Source organism: Coenobita brevimanus, chromosome 63, assembly GCF_032717465.1.
Source record: "Coenobita brevimanus isolate Jiangsu-jjx chromosome 63, ASM3271746v2, whole genome shotgun sequence".
Taxonomy (NCBI): domain Eukaryota; kingdom Metazoa; phylum Arthropoda; class Malacostraca; order Decapoda; family Coenobitidae; genus Coenobita; species Coenobita brevimanus.
This window is the reverse complement of record NC_137016.1, coordinates 24,997,859-25,025,722: the sequence shown is the minus strand read 5'-3', so window position 1 is coordinate 25,025,722 and position 27,864 is coordinate 24,997,859. Positions and strand designations below refer to the sequence as shown.

The window sequence follows — 27,864 nt, the reverse complement described above, 5'->3', positions numbered from 1 at the left end:
ACACATACAATCGCCCATGCTTGTATACCTACTTTCATCCTCACCCATACAATCCTTGCACCCACTGTTCCATACTCTCTTACATTCTCCTTCCACTTCTTGCTTATCATCAGACATACTCCCTCTCTTGCCCTCTCATTTTCATTGACTCCCACACATATACCTAAACCATATTCCCATTCTCTCACCCTTTCACCTTTCCATTTAGTTTCAGTCAATCCACATATATCCACTTTTGCATCCTCAAGCACCTGAACAATCTCTCTCTCTTTCACTTCATCATTGACTCCTCTCACATTCCACGTTCCCACCCTAAGAATGTCCTTCGTCCATTCCTTAGTCGTCAACGTATGGTCCGTCCGGGTCCGAGGCGCTTTGTTCGCTTTTTTAGTTAGTTCTTTTTACGGGGTGGGGCACTAACCCACCACCAACCCTTTTACTCGCCTCGTACAACAAGCAGGGATACTGGGGAAGTATTCTTGAAACTCCCCTACCCCCAAATGACACAAAGTAATATTGGAAATGAAAGTTGTGTGTGTGTGTGTGTGTGTGTGTGTGTGTGTGTGTGTGTGTGTGTTTTTTTAATGCGAGGATGAAGGAACCAAAGGCCATGAGCCCGCAGTAACAGTTCCCTCCAAGAGAAAAACAAAATACAAGAGAGAGCCAAATTCAAGATCCATTCATTTTGAGATGCCTGGACACACTGCGTTTGAAAGACTGGAGATCATAGGCAGCAGGAAATACAGACAGAGGGAGACAGTTCCAGAGTTGACCTGTTGCATAAATGAAGAACTGGGAGTAACGGTTAACTCTTGCATTAGAGAGTTGGACAGAAATGGGATGAGAGTTTGCTGCTAGACAGGTGCTACGTACCCGTCGTAGAGGTGGAGGAATGCATACAGACAGTTCAGAGGAGCAGTGACCATTAAAGTAGCGATAGAAAAGAGATAAAGATGCAACAGTGCGGCGAAGAGACAGAGGTTGAAGGGAGTCAATAAGAGGAGGAGAGATAATGAGATGAAAAGCCTTTGCCTCCACCCAATTGAGAAAAGCTGTATGTGGGGAGCCTCCCCACACATGAGAGTTGTACTCCACACAGGGGCGGATAAAACCTCTATATAGAGTCAACAATTGTGCAGGGGTAAAGAAAGAACGGAGTCGGCTTAGCACACCCAATCTCTTAGAAGCAGATTTTACAAGAGATGTAATATGATCTTTCCAAGATAAGTCCCAAATAAATGAAACCCCTAGCATGTTCAAGGATGATGCAGGATTAAGCTGAATATTATTAAACATTAGTGGGTATACCTGTGGAAGATTTTGATGAGTTGATAGGTGTAAGAACTGAGTCTTAGATGCATTAAAAACAACAAGATTATTTTTACCGCAGTTAGAGATACAAGCCAAGTCAGACATTAGGTGTGCCATAGCCTCATCCCTTGTTTGTTGAAGTAACTGCTGAGATGGGCGTTGCGGGAACCGAATGGAAAGGTGAAGGGTGGAGTCATCAAAGTATGAGTGGATAGGGTTAGATGTACAGCTTAGAAGGTCATTGATGAATAAAAGGAAGAGAGTTGGTGATAGGACAGAGCCCTGAGGAACACCACTGTTGACTGATCTAGGAGAAGAACGATGGCCGTCTAAAACAGCAGCTATAGAACGACCAGAAAGGAAGCTAGAGATGAAGGCACAGATAGAAGGATAGAAACCGTAAGAGGACAGTTTGGAAGTTAAAGATTTATGCCAGACTCGATCAAAAGCCTTTGAGATGTCAAGTGCAATGGCAAAGCTTTCGCCAAAGTCCCGAAGGGAGGATGACCAGGAGTCTGAAAGGTAGGTGAGAAGATCGCCAGTGGAGTGTCCCTGACAGAACCCATACTGACGATCAGAAAGAAGGTTGTGATAGGAAAGATGCCTAGAAATTTTTCTATTAAGAATTGACTCGGACTCTTTTGAAATACTGGACGTTAAAGCAATTGGACGATAGTTGGAGGGTTGGGAGTGGTCACCCTTCTTTGGGACTGGCTGAATGAGAGCAAACTTCCAGCAAGAAGGAAAGGTACAAGTTGACAGACAAAGGCGAAAGAGTTTGCCTAGGCAGGGTGTAAGCACAGAAGCATAGTTCTTGAGAACAACAGGAGGGACTTCATCAGGCCCATATGACTTGTTAGTACTGAGGCCAATGATGGCAGAAAATACATCAGCTGAAGAAATTTTAATGTCAGCCATGAGCAAGTCAGAGGTTGATGGAGGAACAGCACCGGAATCGTCTAAGGTGGAATTGGACGAGAAAGTCTGAGCGAAGAGATCTGCTTTATCAGTAGAAGAAATAGCTACAGAACCATCCCAGTAGAAAAGAGGAGGGAAGGATGATGAGGTAAAGTTGTTAGAGAGGTTTTTGGCAAGGTGCCAGAAGGAGCGGGAAGAATTCGAGTTGGAGAGTTGAGAGCATTTAGTACGGATGAAATTATTTTTAGCAGAGCAAAGAACAGACTTAGCATGATTCCGGACAGAAACGTAAAGATGATGTTATTCAGGGGTGGGTTGGCTCCGGTACCTTTTGTAAGCCCTCTCCTTGTTGCAGACAGCATTAGAACAAGCGTGATTAAACCAAGGCTTTCTTGTCTTAGTCAAAGGATTTGAGAAAGGAATGTATGCTTCCATGCCCAAGAGAATAACTTCCGTAATGCGCAAGGCACACTCAGATGGCTCCCAGCCATGGAAGCAATAATCATTCCAGGGAAAAATCAAAGAAGTACTGCCTGAGGGCCTCCCAATCCGCGGCTCCAAAATGCCACAGGCGATGTTTCCCTGGAGGGTCCACAGGCCGTACTGGAGTGATAGGACAGGTTAAGGTGATAAGGTTGCGATCGGAGGAGCCCAATGGAGAGAAAAGATTGACAGTGTAAGCAGAAGGATTAGTTGTAAGGAAGAGGTCAAGTATGTTGGAGCTCTCTCCAAGGCGGTCTGGGATACAGGTAGGATGCTGTACAAGCTGCTCTAGGTCATTAAGGATAGAAAAGATGTAGGCTTGTTCACCAGGTGGAACAGTGAAAGGAGAGGAGAGCCAAAGGTGGTGGTGAACATTGAAATCCTAGAATGGAGATTTCAGAGAAAGGAGAAATGGATAGAATGTGTTCCATCATAGAAATAAGATAATCGAAGAATTTTTCAGTCAGTAGAATTAGCAGATAGGTAAACAGCACAAATATATTTAGTCAGAGAATGACAGGAAAGCCGAAGCCAGAGTGTAGAGAATTCAGAAGAATCGAGTTCAGAAACACGAGAGCAAGATAAGTCGTTGCGTATATATACACAACAGCCACCTTTGGCTTGGAAATGAGTATAGAGAAAGCAGAAGGATACAGAAAAGGGTTTGCTATCAGTTGCCACAGACAGCTGAGTCTCAGTTAGAAAAAGAAGGTGAGGTTTAGAGGAGGAGAGGTGGTGCTCAACAGAGCGAAAGTTAGAGGAAAGGCTGTGAATGTTACAGAAATGAAGAAGAAGAGAGTCAGACAGTGGTTCCAGGTACCTCGAGTCGTAACCGGGAGAGGGGCGGAAGGTGGAGGCATTTATGGTCCCCCCCCCCTGGGGACTCCGAGGCTGGGTGATGAGACGCCATGATTTTTTTTTTGAATTTTGGAAAAGGAAGTGTAGTGTGTACTGTGCATTCCACATATGTCTGCTGATAAAGCAAAAATACAATGGAAAATTACTAACACAGACTCTTACAAAGAGCTACAAGAAGAACAAAATAAACTTCATGAATGGAGTAATATGTGGCAAATGGAATTCAACGTGGATAAATGTCATGTAATTAAATTTGGTAAAAGTGGGAAAAGACCAGATTGGGATTATACATTAGGAAGTAAAACCCTACACATATCAGAAAGAGAGAAGGACTTAGGTGTGATTATCAATAACAGACTATCTCTGGCTGACCACATAAGTGAGGAGGTACAGAACATGTATACACTGCTTGCAAATATGAAAATAGCATTCACGTACATACATGAAGACACGCTGAGAAAGATAATAACACCTTTCATCAGACCAACACTGGAGTATGCATCAGTAGTCTGGAATCTTCAGCTCAAGAAACACATAGACAAGACTCAAAAAGTTCAAAGGGCCGCTAGAAGATGGGTACAAAGCTTGAGGGACCTAAGCTATGAAGAAAGACTAGCAAATTGAATCTGCCAACACTACATGAGAGAAGGAAAAGAGGAGACATGATTATGCTATATAAATGCATATCAAGGAAGGAGAAAATAGACATAAATGAATATGTAACCTATGGGGAAGCATCAGCAAGAGGACACAACAAAAAACTGCATAAAGAGAAAGGTGACAAAAGACGTAAGGAAATTTAGTTTCCTAAATCGGGTAATTGGTCAGTGAAATGCACTACCAAATGAAATAGTGTGAGCCAAAACAATTCATAGATTTAAGGAGATATATGATGAAAATGGTTTAAGACACTTGACAGTATGAGCCTGACTCATTCCTGTAAAGATACAAAAAGGTAAGAACATACACAGTGGACATAATTGTGGTCGGCCAGGCTGTGTTATGTTGCTCTTATACCTACATAAATAAAAAATGAGACAAGCTCAATACTAAGCTAAAATTACAGATACTGTAGGTATTTTAATATTATAGAGCAAGAATAAGCAAAAACATGAAGTCCAAAGAAACTACAGTATGTATTTAAAAAATCAGAGCTCTAAGGAATTCGCTGACTGGTAGACAGACAGGCGCCAGGGATGTCTAACACCATACAAGTAGCTGAGAGATGCCAGACTGTAAGTTGAAATTATCTATCTCTAAGATGGCATTTTTTTTTCAAGAGCCTCAAGGTAAGAGGAAGGATAAATGCAGAAAACAGAATTATGACTACACAGACCCAGTTGAAATGGATACATTTAATAAATTACTGGAGAAAGTTAATAAACTGGAAAAAACTTTCAAACTGGAAATGGATGCATTAAATGAAAGGAACCGAACCTAAGAAAATGAAAAAAAAATGAGGAAGTAGTTAAGGAATTAAACAGAAAAGAGACAACAATAGGTATGCTGGCAGCTGAGGTGAACACTCTGAAGAAGAAAACAAGCAAAATGGGAAATATAAAGAAAGCCCAATCTATGATACTCCAAGATGTGATACCCCAGAATAGTGATGGGGTAGAAATACCACCCTATCCCACCTATTGTTGACCTTCCCCCGGTTTTGCGATGGGTTTTTATTTATTTACTTTTTTGCTGATTTTGATATTTTAGACTTAAATTTTGTGTTTAGGTTGGTTTATAAACTGTTTTTAGACTTAGATTAATGAGTTTTAGTCACAGGTGGAGTGAACACTGTCATTTGGGGTACAGATTCTTGCCCATCAGACGAGGTACAAAGCACTGTGGACAACAAGGCGACTCAACAAGGAATATTTCGTGACTGACCACTGAAATGTCATCCAACCTATCATGGAATACATAATATTAATTTTAAATAAATATTAACCCCTAAGGTACAAATAGGATCAATTGATCTTTTTCCAGAATTTGGCTTGATGCCGAATAGGATAGATAGAGGAGCCTTTGTTATTTAAAAAAAAAAAAAAAAAAAAAAAAACTGCGGTCACTAGGCTTCGGCCCAATTGTGACGCATATCGATGCAAACCAATATGAACTAAGTCCTGAGTAGGGAGGGGGGAGAATCCAGGTCCGTACCAATGGTGGGGGGGTGATTCCCCCACTACCCTCTCGTCACCTTCCTCTAACCCAATATCTTTGTTCCCTCTCCCCCTCCCTTGCCTCTGACTGCCTCCTGCTCCCTCCCTCCCCCTCCCCCACCATCCTCCATCATGCCACTGTGGTTCTCCCCCCTTCTCCCCTCCTTGTCTCCCTGGGGAGGGTTATATCCCCCCTACCCTCCCTCCACACCCCTGTACTCCCTCTCTGCCTTTCCTCTTTGTCTTGTGGTGTCTGTTTCCCACCTCTATACTCCCGTACCACACCTCCAGGCCTCTCCCCACCCCACCCCTGTAGTATGCTGTCCGCTTACCTCCACCCCCCTCCCCGCCTAGAGTATTATACGTCATTATTACTATTCATGTCGCGTTTTCATTCAGTACCAGATTATTGTTCGTGTAACATACATAGAATGTATGTTTTTTCATGTATGTTTTTTATTTTGACAGCTACACAGCTATGAGGGAAGGGGATTGGGGGAGGGAAGGTGGGGAGGGAAGAAGTGTTGGGGGGAAGGGTGTTGGGAGTGAGAGAGGAACACCATTTTGCATGCTACTGTTTGAAAAAAAAAAAAGCTGGAAAATTCTGAAGGGAGGTAGGGGAGGAGGACAGGCAGCTCTAGCTTTTTTTTCCCCTTGAAATTCTTACAGCTACTTGATTTGACAGCTCTGAAGGGAGGGGAGGGGGGGTAAAGGGTGAGGGGAGAGGGTGCTGGAGTGTGTGAGTAACAGCAAGAAAAAAGATTCTACATGCTTTTGCTCAATTTATTGTTTTTATTTGGACAGCAACACAGCTATAAGGGAAGGGGATGGGGGAGGGAAGGTGGGGGGGGAAAGAAGTGTTTGAGGGGAAAGGTGTTGGGAGTGAGTGACGAACACCATCATAATTAGTGTTTGAAGAAAAAAAATGAGCTGGAAAATTCTGAAGGCTAGGGGTAGGGGGATAGGGAGGAGGGGAGGAAGAGAGCAGGGAGTGGGTAGGGAAGGTCATGATAGGCAAGTAATGAGGGAGGAATGGGGTGGGGGCGCTTAGAAAACTGGCGTCGCCCAGCCTGGAAGGGTAACTTTATTCAACTTTGACGGCCTATAGATCGTTGACCAGTTGGTCCAAAATGCTCTGGTTTGTGGCATTAGGTGTGTAAATTCAAGCTATAAACCTTGGACATAAAGCTTTTTACTTCTGTAAGTCAAAAAATCAGTTCCATATACAGGTTTTCAGGGAAGTTCGGTTGATCGAATTGCGTATCCTAGGGGTTAATAAGTGTGAAAGACTTTTATCTATCTATCTATTTCCAGACGTCTCAATCCCATTTGGGGTGGCCACAAACAAATTGCTTCCACGTCGCCCTGTCCCCCGCCATTTCACTGCCCTGCTCCCAACTCACACCCCCCTCTCTCATATCCCTCTCCACCCCATCCCTCCATCTCATCCTCGGCCTCCCCCTCCCTCTTCCCCCCTCCACTTCACTCACATACACTCTCTTCGTCAGTCTCTCACCCTCCATCCTCTCCACATGGCCAAACCACCTCAGTGTGTTCCTCATAACGATTCCTATCACATCCACATCCACACCACAACGCTCCTTTATATCCTCATTCGTCAGCCTGTCTCTCCATGTGACTCCACAGGCTACTCTTAAATAACTCATTTCCACTGCTCTCACTCGACTTGTGTCCTCCCAACAACGTCCAAGCTTCACTTTCATACGTTGGAGTTGGTATCACAATACTGTCATGCAGTAACTTTTTCACTTCCATGCTCACTTCCCTGTTTCTTATCACTGCTTTCAAGGAACCAGCAACCTTTCTTCCCTGCTGTACCCTTTCAAGCACTTCACCCTCCAAACCTCCATCCTTACTCATCACACTACCCAAGTACTTAAACGTACTCACATTTTCCAATTCCTCACCATCCAACCTCGCTGTAAATTCACTGACTTCACCTCTCTCAAAGAAAAATTGTTAATATTTCATGCACTGATGAAAACTGTGACACAGATAAATCACGTGTTTACGTTCGGGCTGCTCATGGAAAAATGCTCTGAAAATACAAAGGAATTTATAAATAAATGTTGGAAACCAAGAGGCAAGAAAATAAAGGAGCTCAGCAACCAGAACAGTAGCTACAACAACATAAAGAGGGACCATTGAAAAGGCTATCCAGACTGCATCATCGATCACATTCCCCATCAAGAGAATGCTCAGTTAAAACATAACAATTCTCTGTCACACCAATTCGGACCTTGGACAATTCTCCGTCATTCATACATTATTATGCATAGCAGATGTTTATCTAATTGTCTCAGGACAGTCTGATGGTGGGATTGTATACAATGCTGCTGCTTCTTCTCTACCGAGTTTGAATATAAGTCGGAAATCACATTCTCCAGTGACCTCGACTGGGTACAGGAGCAACAGGTGCTGGTTTTAGGCTTAGGTTAGCTTCTTTATACAGCTGGACTGGCTTTAAACTTTTTTTGTGGACTCAATTGAGTGGGTTGAGGACTTCGTTAGGGGGGGGGGGGATGAAGGCTCAAAAATGCATCTCTACTGTATACTTTTTGTTAAATCAACCCCGAGATACAATTCCCCGTCTAGAGATGGATATTTACATGACCAATTACACTGTTAAACCAGGGTGTGCCTGTACAGTATTGGTCATCCATGAGAAAGTTATGGAGAGTTCAAATACAATAAAAGACATACCAGTATATATTTAGGCAAGTAGGAAGTCTGACAGAACAAGGCAGTGATACTGATAAGAAGATATCTCAGGCTAATGAAATGATGAGAAATTGCACACAGAAAGTACAAAGTACATGGGCAGCAGTTGTAAGAGCACAAGATTTAAAAAACAAGGACGAGAAGTGGTGCACTCAACGTGGTATAACAAGGAAGATTATATAAATAATAAGAAACAACCCAAGGCTGATCAAGGAAACAGCAAAGACTGACAAATCTACAGTAATCACTGGTTAAGATGAAGAAGAAATAAGGAACAGAATCTCTAGAGACAAAAAGATGGTAAATATAATGAACATACTGACTGAAATATCAAAGGAAATCTGTGAGAAAGATCTATCTATCAATCTATTGCCAGACGCCTTAATCCTGTACGGGGTGGCCACAAAAAAATCGCCTCCATGTCGCCCTGTCCCCCACCATTTCACTGCCCTGTTCCCAACTCACACACCCCTCTCTCATATACCTCTCCACCCAATCCCTCCATCTCATCCTCGGCCTCCCCCTCCCTCTCCCCCCCTCCACCTCACTCACATCCACTCTCCTCATGAGTCTCTCACCCCCCATCCTCTCCAAATGGCCAAACCACCTCAGTGTGTTCCTCATAATGCCTCCTATCACATCCACATCCACATCACAACGCTCCTTTATATCCTCATTTGTCAGCCTGTCTCTCCATGTGACTCCACAGGCTCCACTTAAATAACTGATTTCCACTACTCTCACTCTTGACTTGTGTCCTTCCAACAACGTCCAAGCTTCACTTCCATACATTTGAGTTAGTATCACAATACTGTCATGTAGTAACTTTTTCACTTCCATGCTCACTTCCCTGTTTCTTATCACTGCTTTCAAGGAACCAGCAACCTTTCTTCCTTGTTGTACCCTTTCAAGCACTTCATCTTCCAAACGTCCATCCTTACTCATCACAATACCCAAGTACTTAAACGTACTCACATTTTCCATTTCCTCACCATCCAACCTCACTGTACATTCACTGACTTCATCTCACTCAAAGACCATCGCTTTACTCTAACCTACATTCACCTTTAGCTTCAGTTTCTTACACACTCTCCCAAACTCATCCACCAAGCCTTGCAGCTCCCCTTTGTCTTCACTTAACAACACAGTATCATCTGCAAACAACAGTACAGGGAGTTTCCAAACACTACTCTGTCTCACTAGGGCCACTCCAACATCCACTGCCCTACCTTGTATCTCTTTATTACCCCATCCATGTACAGATTAAACAACCATGGAGACATGACACATCCCTGTTTCAACCCAACCTTCAAAGAGAAAAATTCACTCAGTTTACTATCCATATGCACTGCAGCCTTAGCACCATCATACATACTCTTCACAGCATTCAGCAACTTCCCATCTACTCAATATATTCTTAATACTTTCCATAATCCTTGTCTATCCACCCTGTCATATGCTTTCTCCAAATCCATGAAGGCCGCATACAACTTCTTTCTCTTCTCTAGAAACTTTTCCACTAAAGATCTAAGAATGAATATCTGATCTACACAACCTCTTCCCTTCCTAAAGCCTCCCTGTTCTTCTCCAACTAATTCCTCTGTTATTTCCTTAACTTTGTCAATAAGTGTCCTACCAGACACTTTTCCTATTACACTAAGAAGACAAATGCCCCTATGATTACCACACACTTCATTTTCCGCTTTTCCTTTGTATAAGGGACTAATTATACCTGATTTCCAATCCTCCGGGACTCTACCTTCCTCCCAGGCCAATCTGCACATCTTCCACATCCATTCTACTACTATCTCTCCCCCATACTTCAGCATTTCACCACACACTCCATCAATTCCTCAGGTTTTACCCAAATTTGACTTTCTTCATTGCTTCCACAACTTTTATCCTACTGATTTCATCCTGTCTTCTCACTTCCCTCCTTCTCCCAGTCATTCCCCAGCCACTTATACTCGCATTACTTCCATTCTCTATGTTCACCAATTCCTTAAAGTGTTCTCTCCATATGCTCACTTTTTCTCAATTCTCCACTAGCAATCTATCATTTTTATCTTTCACTCCCCTGCTAACTTCACTGCCACCCTGTCTCACTCTCTTCACCTCTTTCCAGAACATTTCTTACAGTCCCTCCACTTTACACTGAAATTCCTTCCAAATTCCTCATCCACTCTCTTCTTACCCTCTCTTACCAATCTTTTCACCTCTCTCTTCCTTTCTACATATAACTCTCCCTTCCGCCTCTCAACTTCTTCCACGCCCCTATTTCTCATCCATTCATTGTATGCTTTCTTCTTTTGTGCCACAGCCTGTCTCACCTCTTCATTCCACTACGCTGTTCCTTGCACTCCCTTCCGTCTTCACCCCACACACCACATCACATGCTGCACACATTTCTTCTGTGAATGTCTTGCACACACCTTCCACATCCCCCATCTGCTTCAATTCATATTTACCCAATCGTTCCACTACGTCTCTCTTATATTCTGCCTTTTCTCATCCTTTTGTAACCTTTCCACTCTCCTTCCTCCCGTCCTTCCCTCCTTCTATTTCTCCAGCTTACTTGGATCTTGATTCTGGCTTCCACCAAGTAGTGGTCAGAAAGTCCACTCCCCCAACCTTTATAAGCTCTTGCAATATAAAAGGGGGAGATGTTATAAATTAGGTTTCTGACAGGGGAGTAAGGATGGTGACGGATGAATATGTGTGACTAGCATGTTTTGAGAGTAAATGTAGATAAGAGTTATGTGCTGGCAAAAGAACAAACTGGTAGGTGAATAATGCACCCCAGTGTAGTAAGAGATATAACAATAAATGTTTAATGAAAAGGAAAGCACTGAGGCTTAAGGAAGAAAGGAGACCAGCAATACAGATGGCCCTCGATTTTGTGGGCTAACAGGGGGGAAGACCAGTCCGTTCCCGCAAAAAGTCCGTTCCCGTAATATATATATGTACTTTAACAAAAACAGAACCCACTCACCATCAAAGTTGTGCACCATGGGCCTGAACACTGTGTAAGCCATAGTGACTGCAGAACCATCACTGCCTTTGAAATTCTCGATACCCAGGTGTTAGCTAACTTGGTGGCTGCAACTAGAATTTCAACACTCACCGTAACACCATTTGCACGCTGCTGCACATACTACTTCATTACACCTAAGTCCAACTGCAATTCACAGTCAGTTTTCATGTGTTTCCATGGCTGTACATCACCATCTTTGCTTGAAGAACCATCAACACAAAACTTAGTTTTTTTTTTTTTTTTTTTTTTTGGGGGGGGGGGTGTCCAACTCTGGGCATAGGCTTCACAGCCTGCTCTCAAGGCCCAGTATTCCTCCTACATACCATACACCTCTACATGTCACCATTTCGACGCTAACACCCACCGTTCATATTGAATACTGTACATGCTAGGGCTGTCTCACACAGGACTGATGTATTGGTATTTGCAGGGGTATTTTTACAACATGTCGGCGGGTCTTCTGGTATATCAGTAAAGTCTGTTTATATTAAATTCAAATCCTTAAACTGTTCCCTGTCCCAGTGGGGATTTGAACCTGGGTCCGGTAGGACTGTAGGCCACCTCTCTACCGACTGAGCTACCGCCTACCCCCAAGTTTAGGCTTTACTTTTCTTATATCAGCTACAGTTTGCTACTTCACTCCATACTCACATACATGCACCACTGAGAAACCACTTTCAAGCTTGCAAATTAGCTCTAACTTCTACATTACACTGAGGTCCACCATTTTTTGTTTTTCAGGCATGGGAGGCATGGCGACAAGATGACTGTCGCACTGGTACTGATGAGCTAGACAGAGTGACTGGCGGCAAGCTAACGGTCACCTTGCGGATGCTCTGTGATGCAGCGTACAATGCTGCCATATTGTCCGTTGGTCTGTAGGGCTAACGGACCTACGGACAATGTCCGTTAAATCGAAAGTCCTTTGTTTGGGAGTCCACAAAATCGAGAGTCAGCTGTGTGAGGGCAGTGATAAGTAACTATTGCATGCCAACAGCTGCATTACATACATATATACATACATGCAAACATCAATCTGCAATAACCCCTAATCTTTGCTACCTTCTGACAGTGGATGACTTACCAGTGGCACAGGTGAACTTGTCAATGAGCTTGACCCCAGTAGGGCAGGCACAGCTATAGTTAACTGGATATGGTGCAGCCAGACACAGATGACTGCAACCACCATTGTTTTGCTGGCAGGGTGTGTTCGCTGGAGGTTGGCGCGCCTCATCATACACATGCAGGTACATTGGTGACAGGTTAGTTCCAAGCTTGTACTGTTCCTCACACCGCCTCTGTACAAAAGTCACAGATCAAAGTTTCTGTTCGAAGGTAAACCACACATCACATAAAGACTGTTCCTATATGCAAACTCTGCTAGGGCCACTATGGTTATTCCATGGATATCCATTCCAAAATGTTCTTGAACACTCTGACAAACTTTTTTTTTTTCTTCTCCCTGCACTGATACATCCAATGAGAAATGAAGAGTTTTGGACCTCCTTGCTACTTCTTTTACTGTTATGAATATTACAGTTTTGATCTGACCAACAGGAATATAAAGATTATTGACCATGACGCTGGTTGGTGACCTTATAACCAACCAACATGTGTTCCCTACATGACAACAGTGGGTTGGTGGAGGGTTAGTGCCCCTCCCCGGAAAACAGCTAACTAAAAATACGAACAAGAAGCCTCGGACCAGGAGTGACGAAAAGATGATGACTAAGGCCCAAACAATGGACTTGGAACAGATAGCTACATGAATGTAAGGGGTGCGAAAGATGAGGTGAAAGAAAGAGAGATTGCCCAGGTGCTTGAGGGTGCAAAAGTGGATGTATGTGGCTTAACTGAAACTAAATGGTGAGGTGAGAGTGTGGGAGAATGGGAGTATGGATGGGGTATATGTGCTGGAGTAGGTGAGAATGAGAGAGCAACTGAAGGAGTGTGTATTGTTGTGAGTAACAGATGGAAGGAAAATATAAGAGAGTATGGATCAGTTGACTCTTAAGATTTTGCAGGTAAGAATGAAAGTTGGACTACAAATGTGGGCGATTCTGTGCATGCAAGCGCTAACGCAAGATCGTGCAAGTAGAGTGAGAGAAGAGTTCTGGACAAATGTGGAAGAGTAATTGGAAAAGTTTGAAAGGAATGAGAGACTGGAGATACAAATGGAAAAGCAGGGAATGTGAAGGTGGATGGAGTAGTTGGTAAATGGGGTGTGCATGCAGAGATGGACGAGAATGACAGTGCCTTAGTGGACATTTGTGCTGGGAGGGGGTTGGTGATAGCTAATACCCTCTTCAGGCACAAAATGATCCATAGGTATACATAGCGAGTGATAAGAAGGGGGGGGGGTGATGAACGGAATGCAATGGTTGACTAAGTGTGTGTGTGTGGATGAAAGGATAAGAAGGTGTGTAACGGATGCAAGAGTATATAGAGGTTGGGGGAGTGGACTTTCAGACCACCACTTGGTGGTGGTGAGAATCAAGATCCAAGTGCAATGGAGAAATAGGATATGGGAAGGACTGGAGGAAGTAGTTCCTACAAGGAGGATAGAAAAGTTACAAGAGGATGGAAAAAAGGCAGAATATAAGAGGAAAGTGGAGTAGCAATTGGGTAAATACAGATTACAGCAGACGGGGGACGTGGAAGGTGTGTGCAAGGTATTCACAGAAGAAATCTGTGCAGCATGTGACGTGGTGTGTAGGGTAAAGAGAAGACGAAAGGGGATGCAGGGAACAGCATGGTGGAGTGAAGAGGTGAGACAGGCTGTGCCACAAAAGAAGAAAGCATATACTGTAGTGAGTGGATGAGAAACGGGCGTCAAAGAAGTTGAGAGATGGAAGAGAGAGTTATACGTACAGAGGAAGAGAGAGGTGAAAAGATTAGTGAGAGAGAGTAAGAAGAGAGTGGATGAGGAATTTGGAAGGAATTTGAGTGTAAAGGGAAGGTGTGTAAGAAAATGTTCTGGAAAGAGGTAGAGAGAGTTAGATAGAGTGCCAAAGAAGTTAGTTGGGAGTGAAAGATACAAATGGTAGATTACTAGTGGAGAGGGGAGAAAAAGTTAGCAGATGGAGAGAACACTTTAAGGAATTGTTGAACATACAGAATGAAAGTAATGCAAGTATAAGTGGCTGGGGAATGGCTGGGAAAAGAAGGGATGTGAGAAGAGAGGAAGAAATCAGTAGGATGGAAGTTGTTGAAGCAATGAAGAAAGTCAAATTGGGGAAAACCCAAGGAATTGATGGAGAGTGTGGTGAAATGCTGAAGCATGGGGGAGAGATAGTAGTAGAATGGATGTGGAAGATGTGCAGATTGGCCTGGGAGGAAGGCAGAGTCCCAAAGGATTGGAAGTTAGGTATAATTATTCCCTGTACAAATGAAAAGGGGAAAAAGAAGTGTGTGGTAATTATAGCAGCATTTGTCTTCTTAGTGTAATAGGAAAAGTATATGGTAGGCCACTTATTGACAGAGTTATGGAAATAACAGAGGAATTAGTTGAAGAAGAACAGGGAGGTTTTAGGAAGGGAACAGGTTGTGTAGATCAGATATTCATTCTTAGATCTTCAGTGGAAAAGTTTCTAAAGGAGGGAAAGAAGTTGTATGCAGCCATCATTGATTTGGAAGAAGCATATGACAGGGTGGATAGACAAGGATTGTGGAAAGTATTAACCTTATCCTGTAAAGGGAGGAGCATAAATTCTGGCTGTGTGCGCAACTCTCGCTCGAGAGCTTTCAGAACAGTCGCGTAGAGGTATTTTACTTCTAATGCTTGTAGGAAAGTTACTATTCATCATAGAAAGGCCACTTTGGTCTCATTTTTAAGATGAAGAGTTTTGCTCTGTTGTACACTGTCCAAAAAGAAAATGTATACAAATTAAATGCAAAAAAAGTGAGTAGAAGTTAGATGACAAGCTAAAGTTTTACACTGTCCTTTAAAATAAAATTCACCAAAAAAAAAAAAACTATTCAAGAAGTAATGATATTTTTTGCTTCAATATGTAGCAGAATAAATTTCCTTTCCAATAATGCATTATTTGTTGTATTTTCTTAAATAACAACACTGCATGTATACACGAGAAAAAGGAGCATAAGTGTTCAGCAGGAGGTCAAGAGCTGTACATCCTACCTCTGAGGAACCTCACACCACACTGTGCCAAGCAAATCAAGTGAGCACACACGCACTAGCTGTCGCAGGCTTAGCTCCGCCAACTTTTGCTCATCATCCGACAAAAATGACAACTCCCTAAATATTTCTTCAGAGATTACATCGGATGACGGGCAACGTTGTCATACTGACGTCAGAGGTTGATAAATGCATGACGACCCAGGTCGTCATTTATAAGTCTAAGGGTTAAGATTATATGGAGTAGATGGGAAGTTGTTGAAGGCCATGAAGAGTATGTATGAGGGGAGCCAAGGCTGCAGTGAGTGTGGATAGTGAACTGAGTGAATTTTTCTATTTGAAGGTTGCACTGAAATACGGATGTGTCATGTCTCCACGGCTGTTCAATCTGTACATGGATGGGGTTACAAAAGAGATACAAGGTAGGGCAATGGATGTTGGAGTGGCCCTAGTGAGAGAGGGTAGTGTTTGGAAACTTCCTGTACTGTTGTTTGCAGATGATACGGTGTTGTTAAGTGAAGACAAAGGGGAGCTGCAAGGCTTGGTGGATGAGTTTGGGAAAGTGTGTAAGAAATGGAATCTAAAGGTGAACGCAGGGAAGAGTAAAGTGATGGTCTTCGAGAGAAGTGGAGTCAGTGAATGTACAGTGAAACTGGATGAGGAGGAAATGGAGAATGTGAGTGTGTTTAAGTACTTGGGTAGTGTGATGAGTAAGGATAGAAGTTTAGAGGGTGAAGTGCTTGAAAGGGCGCAGCAACAAAGAAATGTTGCTGGTTCCTTGAAAGCAGTGATATGAAACAGGGAAGTGAGCATGGAAGTAAAAAAGCTACTACATGACAGTATTGAGATACCAACTCTACTGTATGATATGGAAGTGAAGCTTGGACCTTGTTGGAGGGACAGAAGTCAAGAGTGAGAGCAGTGGAAATGAGTTATTTTGAAAGTAGCATGTGGAGTCACATGGAGAGACAGACTGACAAATAGGGAAGTGAAGGAGTGTTGTGGTGTGGATGTGGATGTGATAGAAAGCATTAGGAGGAACACATTAACCCTATCAGGTTTCTAGGCCAAGCAGATTATATCTGTGCTATAATCAGACACTCACGCTGACCCACAGCTTCGCGGCCTGATATATTTCTTTGATCGCTCTGTGTGAAAACATTTTTCATGATAGAATGTTGGTTTTGGTGTCACTGAAAGCTGAATAAGTGTATTTTATCACAGTATGTTAAAAAAAGGAGACCAAAGAAAGTAAAATGTCATAATGACGCGTTGACGTTAGGCGAAAAGCAATGATTTTATACCTTGCTGTAGAAAAATATTTGGCAAAAAAACGCTAATAAAGGTATGTAAATCTGCTTTAAACCATGCAAAACTACAGTACATTACCTTTACAATGATATATACATTATTGTAATTTTTGTATTTTATTGCACAGTGAAGCAAAAGGAAACCTATGCACAATTTTAATTTAGTCTCAGCTGCATATTCACTTTGTAATCTTTCTCTTTGATCGGTCATTGTAAATACACTTTTTATGATCGGATGCTTGTTGCGATGTTACTTTGAAGCTGAATAGTTGTACTTTATCATAGTATGTTCAAAAAGGGAAAACAGAGAAAATAGAAAGTCAAAGTGATGAGTTGAAATAAGGCAAAAACCAAACATTTAATACATTCCTGTTGAAAAATATTTGCCATGAATAAAATGATAAAAAAATAAAGCCATGAGTCAGACCAGCTGTGCAGTACCCACCACGCAAAGAGCAACCATTCCGTGACGTCACATTCCAGTTTCTTTGTTATGAAGAATAAACACGATTTATGGTGAACATTTTACGTAAGTTTCTTAAAATGACGATTAAAAGCATCATCGGAATCTCTGAGGTTGGATTTGAAATGATTACGAAAATCGTCATCGGAATCTCAAAGGGTTATGGTGGTTTGGCCATGTGCAGAGGATGGAGAATGGGAGACTGACAAGGAGAGTGTATGTGAGTGAGGTGGAGGGGTAGAGAGGGAGGGGGAGGCCAAAGACGAGATGGAGGGATGGAGCGGAGAGGTATATGAGAGAGGAGGGTGTAAGCTGGGAGCAGGGCAGTGAAATGGCAGGGGCAGAGCGACATGGAGGCAATTTGTTTGTGGCCACCCCTTACGGCATTTAGGCATCTGGCAATAGATAGATAGGTAGACAGACAGACAGTCCATCCTTACTATTATTTACAGGAACCACATCATTATCCTGAGCTCATTTTCTAAACAATGGATGAGGTGAAGTAGGTTTCAAAAGACATGGAATGAGAAAGATGACAAAAGAATGCAACTACAAAAAGCATGACTCCATAATATGGGCCAGACATTCATTCAAAGACCAATCAAACCTCTGAAATCCTGGCCCCACTTCAAACCTCTGTCATCTACACATTTTGGAAAGATGCTTTACAGATATACTTTGCATACAACTGTCATATAGGCACTGTACAGTGTCAAGTTATAAGATGAGTGTCAAACCCTTGTAATGTGTTCCTCCAAATATAATTCATCCAACTAACTTAGTTTCCCATCAATTTACTTGTCACCTGACCATTTTACTATCACACTCTTCAGGATATAAATTTTTCCCCACTCTGAGATGTAATCAGTTTTTTTAAGTTTTTATTTTGTCTTTCTTGGTCCAGAATTGTTATATGGAGTCAAACACACCAGGATTCAATAGCAAAATGTCCATTCTCCACAATGCATGGTGCTGAGGGCTGGCCTTGACCTTATGGCCAAACTTTCAAGACCCCAGCCTCAGCCTCTAAAACCCACACTGACCTCAACCTTGACATTCAGGTTTGGTAAAAGTGGAAGGGCCTCATGAAATTTCCTACAACAAATTCACATAATGGCTCCAGAGGTAATTCTCTCTCTCTCTCTCTCTCTCTCTCTCACACACATAAACACACACAGAGGCAATCAAAGGAGGCGGACGTGCGACATCGGCGCTCCGTACCGAACCATCACGGCCAGTGGCATTACCTAAATTAGTATCTTTGTATGAGTCAAGCTCTGTACCAGGTTAGACTAAATGATTTTTCATTATTAAAAGAAAAAAAAAAAAATAAGAAGAAGGTTAAACAAGACTTGTTCAAACAGAAAAGAGAACCAAGACGGAAAAATGCGCTGTCAGCTGAGGTTTGTTGACAGCATCACAGGGAGTGTAAGTACATACTCTTTACTTTTAGTATTGCAAAATGGATACATACTTTAGTAAAGCAAATTTGGAAAAGAAAAGGGATAAAGGTAGAAAGCAAAATGATGATTTCTACCAAGAACTGGTTGAAGTGGGGACTCACAACAGACTTGTTGAAGGTGTAAACAAACTAGAAATGGCTTTCAAAAATGAAATTGATGAAATAAAGAAGCAGATGCACTTGCAAAAGGAAGGAATAGAAAAGCTAGGAAGGGAGGCCAACAAGAAAGACACAACCATCAGTGAACTAACAGTGGAATTGAGTACACTTAGGAAGAAAATGAGTGAAATGGCAAGTACAGTAGTCAATCACGAGAGTGTTATGGAAGAGTTCAAAAATGACACAGAGACAATTAGGCAAGTAAGCAGTCTTACAGACCAGAGCAGTGATATTGAGGAGAAGATAACACAGGTGAATGAAGCTGTGCAAAGCTACAAAAATGATGTGGAAACCAAGTATGCTGAAATGGTGAAAATAAAGACTTAGAAACAAGGGTGGAGGAAAAAAGCATTAAACAGGAAGTGAAAAGAATAATCCAAAACAATCCAAAGTTGATAAGAGATTCAGGAGATATAAACAAATCTATAGTAATCACTGGTATAGAAGAGGAAGAAGTAAAAAACAAGATCACAAGAGACAAAAAGGAGATGACAAATGTAATGAGCTTACTGAAAGAAGTATCAGAGGAAATCTGTAGTAAAGACATAGAGGAACACAAAAGGTTAGGGAAATACAAGAAAAGCAGAACAAGACCTCTAAAGGTGACTTTCCAGAGTGTAAACACTGTGGAGGAGATACAAAAAAAGGCAAAGAATCTTATGGAAAAAGAGGAGTTCAAAAATGTATGGATAAAAAAATGCCTAACACAAGAGGAACTGGAATTACTGAAAGAGAAAAGGGAGGAAGCAAAAACAAAAAATGAGGGAAGATCAGAAGAGGAGAAGAAGAAATTTTTTACAAAGTAATAGGATTGCAGGTATGAAAGTGGTACACAAACAGGAGGGAATAAAAAGGAGGAAGATAATAAAACCATGTCATGACAAGTATATAAACAAGATGATAAAGCTGATGTACTCAAATGTGGATGGAATGGTATCTAAATTACTAGAGATGAATGATTATGTTAGAGAAAATAAACCACAAATAATATGCCTAACTGAAACAAAATTAACACCAAGGATATCCAATGACATACTAAACTTAGAGGAATACAATATATGGAGAAGAGACAGAAATTTAAAAAAAGGAGGAGGAATTATAATATTAACTAAGAAAAACCTAAAAGTCAATGAAATAAAACTAGATATACCATCATAAGTAGAACTGATTGCAGTAGAGATCAACACATCTGAAGGGAAAGTAATTGTAGCCAATTTGTACATGCCACCCAGATCAAACACATGGGAATGAGATGAATATGAGGACCTGGCAGAGAATACAATTCAGAGTTTAAGATCATTACTACAAAAAATGGAAGAGAAATTGGAAAGAATTATACTAACTAGAGATTTTAATACAAATATAAAATGGAATACTCTAGATATAATTAGACAAGAAAGCTGTTGGGACCAAAAGCTCCTGGATCTCGTGCAAGAGTTTTTCCTAACGAAACATGTGAGGGAAACCACCAGAAAAAGAGGACTCGATGTACCTTCAGTGCTAGATCTAATATTTACTAGGCAAGAAAATGATATTGACAGTTTAATATATCACCCTCCACTCGGCAAGAGCGATCATGCAGTACTAAATTACAACTTCAGGATAGCATATGACACAGTTAACAGCAATGAAAGTTACAAAAAGAGCCTAAACTATAAAAAGAGAAATTATCAAGACCTAAAGAAGTATTTCTTAGAAGCTGATTGGGAAAATGAGCTTAGAGGACAAGATTTAAATGCTGTATATAAAAAAATTCTGTGAATTTTATGAAATAGGAGTCCAGAAGTACATCCCACAGCACAAAGAAGCAGATAAGAAAATACAGAAATGGTTCAATACAGAATGTAAAAAATCAAAAGAAAGAAGAGATTTGTTGTGGAATAGATACAGAAGACACAATATTGAAAGGGCGTATAATAATTACAAACAGGCAAGAAACGATTATACAAGAATAAGGAGGGAAGCCCAAAAACAGTTTGAGGAGGATATAATAAATAAAAGTAGTGATCAACCAAAGCTGTTTTACAGCTATATCAGAAGCAAAACCAAAGTAAAAGATATAATACAATCCATTATGGAGGAGGGAATCACTTATACACAAGAGAAAGATATTTGTGAAGCACTAGATAAGAATTTCCAATTAGTTTTTACAGAAAAAAAAAAATTTGAGAGGGATTATGTGGAACATGCATGTCCACACATACTACCAGATATACAAATAACAGAAAAAGTAATACAGGAGGAGTTAAGTAAATTAGACAGAGGAAAAGCAAGTGGTCCTGATGAAATTTCATGTTGGGTACTACGAGAATGTGCAAAGGAGTTAAGTAAACCATTATTTTTAATTTTCAAGAAATCCTTGAGTCAAGGTAAACTACCTGATATTTGGAAAAAATCAAATATTGTCCCCTTATTCAAGAAAGGAAATAGACAAAATCCACTTAACTACCGACCAGTATCACTGACCAGTGTTGTAAGCAAGGTATTAGAAAAGCTTATAAGAAAAGCTTGGGTAAATCATCTAGAAGAACACAGTATGATAACAGAAAGACAGTTTGGTTTCAGAAAAGGAAAGTCATGTGTAACTAATCTGTTGAGCTACTATGACAGAGTAACAAACACAATACAGGAAAGAGAAGGATGGGTGGCCAGTATCTATTTAGATTTCAAGAAAACTTTTGACACAGTACCACACCAAAGACTTTTATGGAAACTGTACCATCAAGGAGGAATTCGAGGCAAACTGTTTTGTTGGATGCAAGATTTTCTCATAAAAAGAGAAATAAGAACAGTACTACGAGGAAACTACTCTTCATGGAAAGAAGTGACTAGTAGAGTACCACAGGGTTCAGTGCTGGCACCAATCATGTTTTTAGTGTATATAAATGATATAAACAGTAACACTGGAAATGAGAGCTATCTGAATATGTTTGCAGATGATGCAAAAATACAAAGGAGAATTACAAACACAGACTCCTGCAAAGAGCTACAAGAAGAATTAAATAAACTTCATGAATGGAGTAATACATGGCAAATGGAATTCAATGTGGACAAGTGTCATGTAATCAAGTTTGGTAAAAGTGGAAAAAGACCTGATTGGGATTATAAGTTAGGAAATAAAACCCTATACACATCAGAAAGAGAGAAAGACCTAGGTGTGATTATCAATAACAGACAATCTCCGGCTGACCAAATCAGCGAGAAGGTACGGAACATGTATACACTGCTTGCAAATATGAGAATAGCATTCACATACATAAATGAAGACATGCTAAGAGGGATAATAACATCATTCATTAGACCAACCCTGGAATATGCATCAGTAGTCTGGAGTCATCTCAAAAAACACATAGACAATACTGAAAAACTTCAAAGGGCCGCTACAAGATGGATACCAAGCTTAAAGGACCTAAGCTACGAAGAAAGACTAAATAAACTGAATCTACCAACACTGCAGGAGAGAAGGAAAAGAGGTGACATGATAATGCTATATAAGTGCATATCAGGGAAGGAGAAAATAGACATAAATGATTACTTAACATATGGAGAAGCATCAGCAAGATGACACTGCAAAAAACTGCATAAGAAGAGAGGTGATAAAGATGTAAGGAAATTCAGTTTCCCAAATAGAGCAGTTGATTGATGGAATGCACTACCGAGTGAAATCGTGTGTGCCAAAACAATTTACAAATTTAAGGATATGTACGATAAATATGGTTTAAGACACGGGACAGTACGAGCTTGACTCATTCCTGTAAAGATACAATTAGGTAAGAACACACACACACACACACCAACTTAAAGTAGAAGGAGAGGTCCACAAAGATGCTGCAATGCAAGCTGAAATAATGAACAATTGTTTCCAATTGGTTTCCACCAAAGACAGGGATTTTGTGGAGGGGGAGGGTGTGACTAGAAATGTAGTGATACGACATAAAGGTGGAAGTGAACGAAGTGTATAAATTGCTGGAAACTCAAGATGTATGGAAAGCCCCAGGACCAAATGGAATATCTACCTAGGTACTGAAAGAATGCAGAGAACAACTTGCGGGTAAGATTCACGATTTAATTGTGTGTACTCTGGAAGAAGGGAAAGTGACTCGGGAATGGAAGAGAGCCAATGTGGTACCTGACCAGCGTTGTTGTAAAATTGTGTGAGAGAATTCTGAAAGACATGGATAAAATATCTGGAGGAGATGAACATACTGGCTGGGAGCCAGTTTGGATTCAAAAGTGGAAGGTCGTGTGTTTCCAACTTGTTGAGCTTTTACTCAAGGGCGATTCACGTGTTACACGAGAGAGACAGCTGGGTGGATTGTGTGTATCTAGATTTGGAGAAAGCCTTTGACAACATACCTCACAAGTTGCTAATGTGGAAATTGGAACACATAGCCTAGAAGGACTGAAGGGAAATGTCCTGGAGTGGGTGAGAGACTTCTTGAGAGACAGACAAATGAGGACAGTAATAAAGAACAAGATATCCGGATGGAAGGAAGTAACAAGTGGAGTCCCACAGGGCTCGGTGTTAGCGCCAGTAATGTTCCTGATTTACATAAATGATATGGTAGATGGCATGAACAGTTATGCATGTCTGTTTGCTGATGATGCAAAGATCTTGAGGAGAGTAGAAGTCAAGGAAGACTGCACGATGCTGCAGGAAGACCTGAATAGGATCCAAGATTGGAGCCAGATGTGGGAAATAAAATTTAATGCAAAAAAATGTAAAATATTGGAAATCGGTAGGAGTGACAAGAGGCCATCACTGAATTACACGATGGGTAATGAACCAATCAAAAAAGAGAGAGAAGAGAAAGATTTGGAAGTGCTGGTCCAGGATAGTTGGTCACCGGAAAAACACATTAACAAGATAGTTAGAGAGACGTACAATCTCTTGACTAACATACGAGTGGCATTCCATTACATGGATGAGGAAATGATGAAAAAATTGATAGTGGCCATGATCTGCTCCAGGTTGGAATATGCGGCAGTAGTGTGGTCCCTATGCAAGAAGAAAGATATAAATAAGATCAAGAGAATACAGAGAACAGCAACCAAGATAGTCCCCAGCCTGGCAGATCTGTCTTGCGGAGAGAGGCTGGAAAAGCTGGACCTGCCTTCCCTAGATGAAAGGAGAGAGAGAGGCAACATGATTGCAGAGTTCAGGGCCATGATGGGACTGGACAAAATTGATAAAAATGATCTGTTTGCATGGAATGGGAGAGTAACAAGAGGACATGGAAAGAAACTGAAAAAGCCAAGTTGTTTGAAGGATATCAGGAAATATAGCTTTCCAAATGCACAGACCTGTGGAACAGCCTGAACAAAGAAATCGTCCAGTCCACAAACTTTAACAAGTTTAAAGCAAAATTTGACTTAATGAGAAAAAGAGACGGGACCCCATAAGCGTAGCTCATTTCCTGTATATCACAACTAGGTAAATACACACACACACACACACACACACACACTCTTCAAGGAATTTTAACTGAGGGAAGGCAGGTGCCATGGGCGTTGTCATACCACACCATGGACGGTTAGCAGGGAGATGCCAGATTGTAAGTAGAAATTAAATTTTCTGTATGACTGCGTACTTTCCAGAAGTGACTCTAGGTAAAAGAAAGGATAAAAGTAGAAAACGAAATGATGAATTCTACCCAGATCTGGTTGAAATGGAAACATAAAATAAATTAGTGATGAAGTGAAAAAACTGGAAAAAACTTTTCAACTGGAAATAGAGGCAATCAGAAAAGAACTGCACCTACAAACAGATAAAATGGGAAATTAGTTATGGAAATCAACAAAAACAACACAACAATAGGTGAGTTGTCCATGGAGGTGAACTCTCTGAGAAACAAAATGAGCAAAATGATGAGTACCGTTGTTAGCCATGAGAGAGCTATGGAGGAGTTAAAAAATGACAGTTATAATTAGACAAGCAGGTTATTGGGCTGATCTTTCAGGTTATTAGAGACATTTCAAACAGACTGGAGGTACTAGAGACCAAGGTCTCACCACCCATGGCTGTCACCCAAGACCAGGTCAAGTCATGTGCAGATGATTTTGCAAATCTCTTGTGGGGATAGTGAAGGATCTGCCTGGGGGCGTGATTGAGATCAGTGCTCATGGCCAGAAAAAAGCCATTCATAGTCAGCATGTACGACTGTGAAACCAAAGAGAAGTGCTGATGCCCTGACAAATCAGATGGGACCACAAGACATCAGAGGTGTACTTAACTTGGTAACGGTTGATAGCTGCCTTAAGACCAAGGCTGGTGGACTAGTAATGAAGTTTCCGTCACCTGAGGCCAAAGGTGAAGCAACTGGGGTGTTGAGTGATCATTTTAGCTCTGATGGCACGTTTTGCATATCAGAGCCAAAGAAAGTGTTGCCAAAAATGATTGTGACAGACATATCCTCTTCCTTGGGTGACTCTGACATCATCCCAAATATTCTGAGAAAAAACAACGAAATTAAGATGCTCGTTGATCGAGGTTGTACCCTCAATCATCTCTTTCCAAGAACAAGGAATGACACCAGAACTGCTGTCTTGAAGATGTTGCCAGAGGTGAGATCCTCCATTGTAAACAGGGCAATTATGTCTATATGGATCTTACAAGATGCCGCACTTTTGACAGATTCTGGGCTACACAGTGTCATCACTGTCAGGGCTTTGGTCATGAATCTGAGAGATGTTCTAGAAAAAATGATGAACCTAAATGTGTTTTTCTGTGCTGGAGCCCATAAATCTAAGGACTGTAGAATAGAAATTCTCCCAAATGGATCAACAGCTCTTCCTTAAGACTTCAAGATGCTAATTCAAATTCTCAGTCAGTTGCCCATTTTGCATCAAGTAGAGACTGTCCAATTATGATTTCTCATGGGAACAAACTGCTTCAAAACACCAATCTTGACCATTCAAAAAACTGACTACGTCCCATTTAAAGCAGTTAAGGATGGGTCTTCTAAATATTCATTCTATCCAAAATAAGACTATATTAATATATCTATCTATTGCCAGACGTCTTACAGTAATCCCGCTTGGGGTGGCCACAAACAAATCGTCTCCACGTCACCCTGTCCCCCGCCATTTCACTGCCCTGCTCCCAACTCACACCTCCCTCTCTCATATACCTTTCCACCCCATCCCTCCATCTCATCCTCGGCCTCCCCCTCCCTCTTCCCCCCTTCACCTCACTCACATACACTCTCTTCGTCAGTCTCTCACCCTCCATCCTCTCCACATGGCCAAACCACCTCAGTGTGTTCCTCATAACGCTTCCTATCACATCCACATCAACACCACAACGCTCCTTTATATACTCATTCATCAGCCTGTCTCTCCATGTGACTCCACAGGCTCCTCTTAAATAACTCATTTCCACTGCTCTCACTCTTGACTTATGTCTTTCCAACAGCGTCCAAGCTTCACTTCTATACGTTATAGTTGGTATCACAATACTGTCATGTAGTGACTTTTTCACTTCCATCCTTACTTCCCTGTTTCTTATCACTGCTTTCAAAGAACCAGCAACCTTTCTTACCTGCTGTACACTTTCAAGCACTTCACCCTCCAAACCTCCATCCTTACTCATCACACTACCCAAGTACTTAAAGGTACTCACGTTTTCCAATTCCTCACCATCCAACCTCGCTGTACATTCACTGACTTCACCTCTCTCAAAGACCATCACTTTACTCTTCCCTACATTCACCTTTAGATCTTGTTTCTTACACACTCTCCCAAACTCATCCACCAAGCCTTGCAGCTCCCCTTCGTTTTCACTCACCAACACAGTATCATCTGCAAACAACAGTACAGGGAGTTTCCAAACACTATCCTCTCTAACCAGGGCCACTCCAACATCCACTACCCTACCTTGTACATCTTTTACTACCCCATCCATGTACAGATTGAACAACCATGGAGACATGACACATCCCTGTTTCAACCCAACCTTCAAGGAGAAAAATTCACTTAGTTCACCATCCACACGCACTGCAGCCTTCGCACCATCATACATACTCTTCACAGCATTCAACAACTTCCCATCCACTCCATATATTCTTAATACTTTCCACAATCCTTGTCTATCCACCCTGTCATATGCTTTCTCCAAATCCATGAAGGCCGCATACAACTTCTTTCCCTTCTCTAGAAACTTTTCCACTAAAGATCTAAGAATCAATATCTGATCTACACAACCTCTTCCCTTCCTAAAGCCTCCCTGTTCTTCTCCAACTAATTCCTCTGTTCTTTCTCTAACTCTGTCAATAAGTATCCTACCATACACTTTTCCTATTATACTATTTTTTCTATTTTTCTATTGCCAGACGCCTCAATCCCGTTTAGGGTGGCCACAAACAAATCGCCTCCAAGTCGCCCTGTCCCCCGCCATTTCACTGCCCTGCTCCCAACTCACACCCCCCTCTCTCATATACCTCTCCATTCCATCCCTCCATCTCATCCTCGACCCCCCCCCTCCCTCTTCCCCCCTCCACCTCACTCACATACACTCTCTTCGTCAGTCTTTCAAACCTCCATCCTCTCCACATGGCCAAACCACCTCAGTGTGTTCCTCATAAGGCTTCCTATCACATCCACATCAACACCACAATGCTCTTTTATATCCTCATTCGTCAGCCTGTCTCTCCATGTGACTCCACATGCTCCTCTTAAATAACTCACTGCTCTCACTCTTGACTTCTGTCCTTCCAACAACGTCCAAGCTTCACTTCCGTACGTTAGAGTTGGTATCACAATACTGTCATGTAGTGACTTTTTAACTTCCATCCTTACTTCCCTGTTTCTTATCACTGCTTTCAAAGAACCAGCA

At 41.5% G+C, this 27,864-nt stretch overlaps 1 protein-coding gene across 1 annotated transcript in view; it reads right to left on the bottom strand.

Annotated features, from left to right (window-relative positions):
• Window positions 1–27,864, bottom strand: part of arr (low-density lipoprotein receptor-related protein 6) — an 801,354-nt gene that overhangs the window by 615,801 nt on the left and 157,689 nt on the right. The window contains exon 7 of the mRNA XM_080275999.1: window positions 12,587–12,800. Coding sequence (XP_080132125.1) covers window positions 12,587–12,800 — 214 coding nt within the window. The remainder of the gene's footprint in view (window positions 1–12,586; window positions 12,801–27,864) is intronic.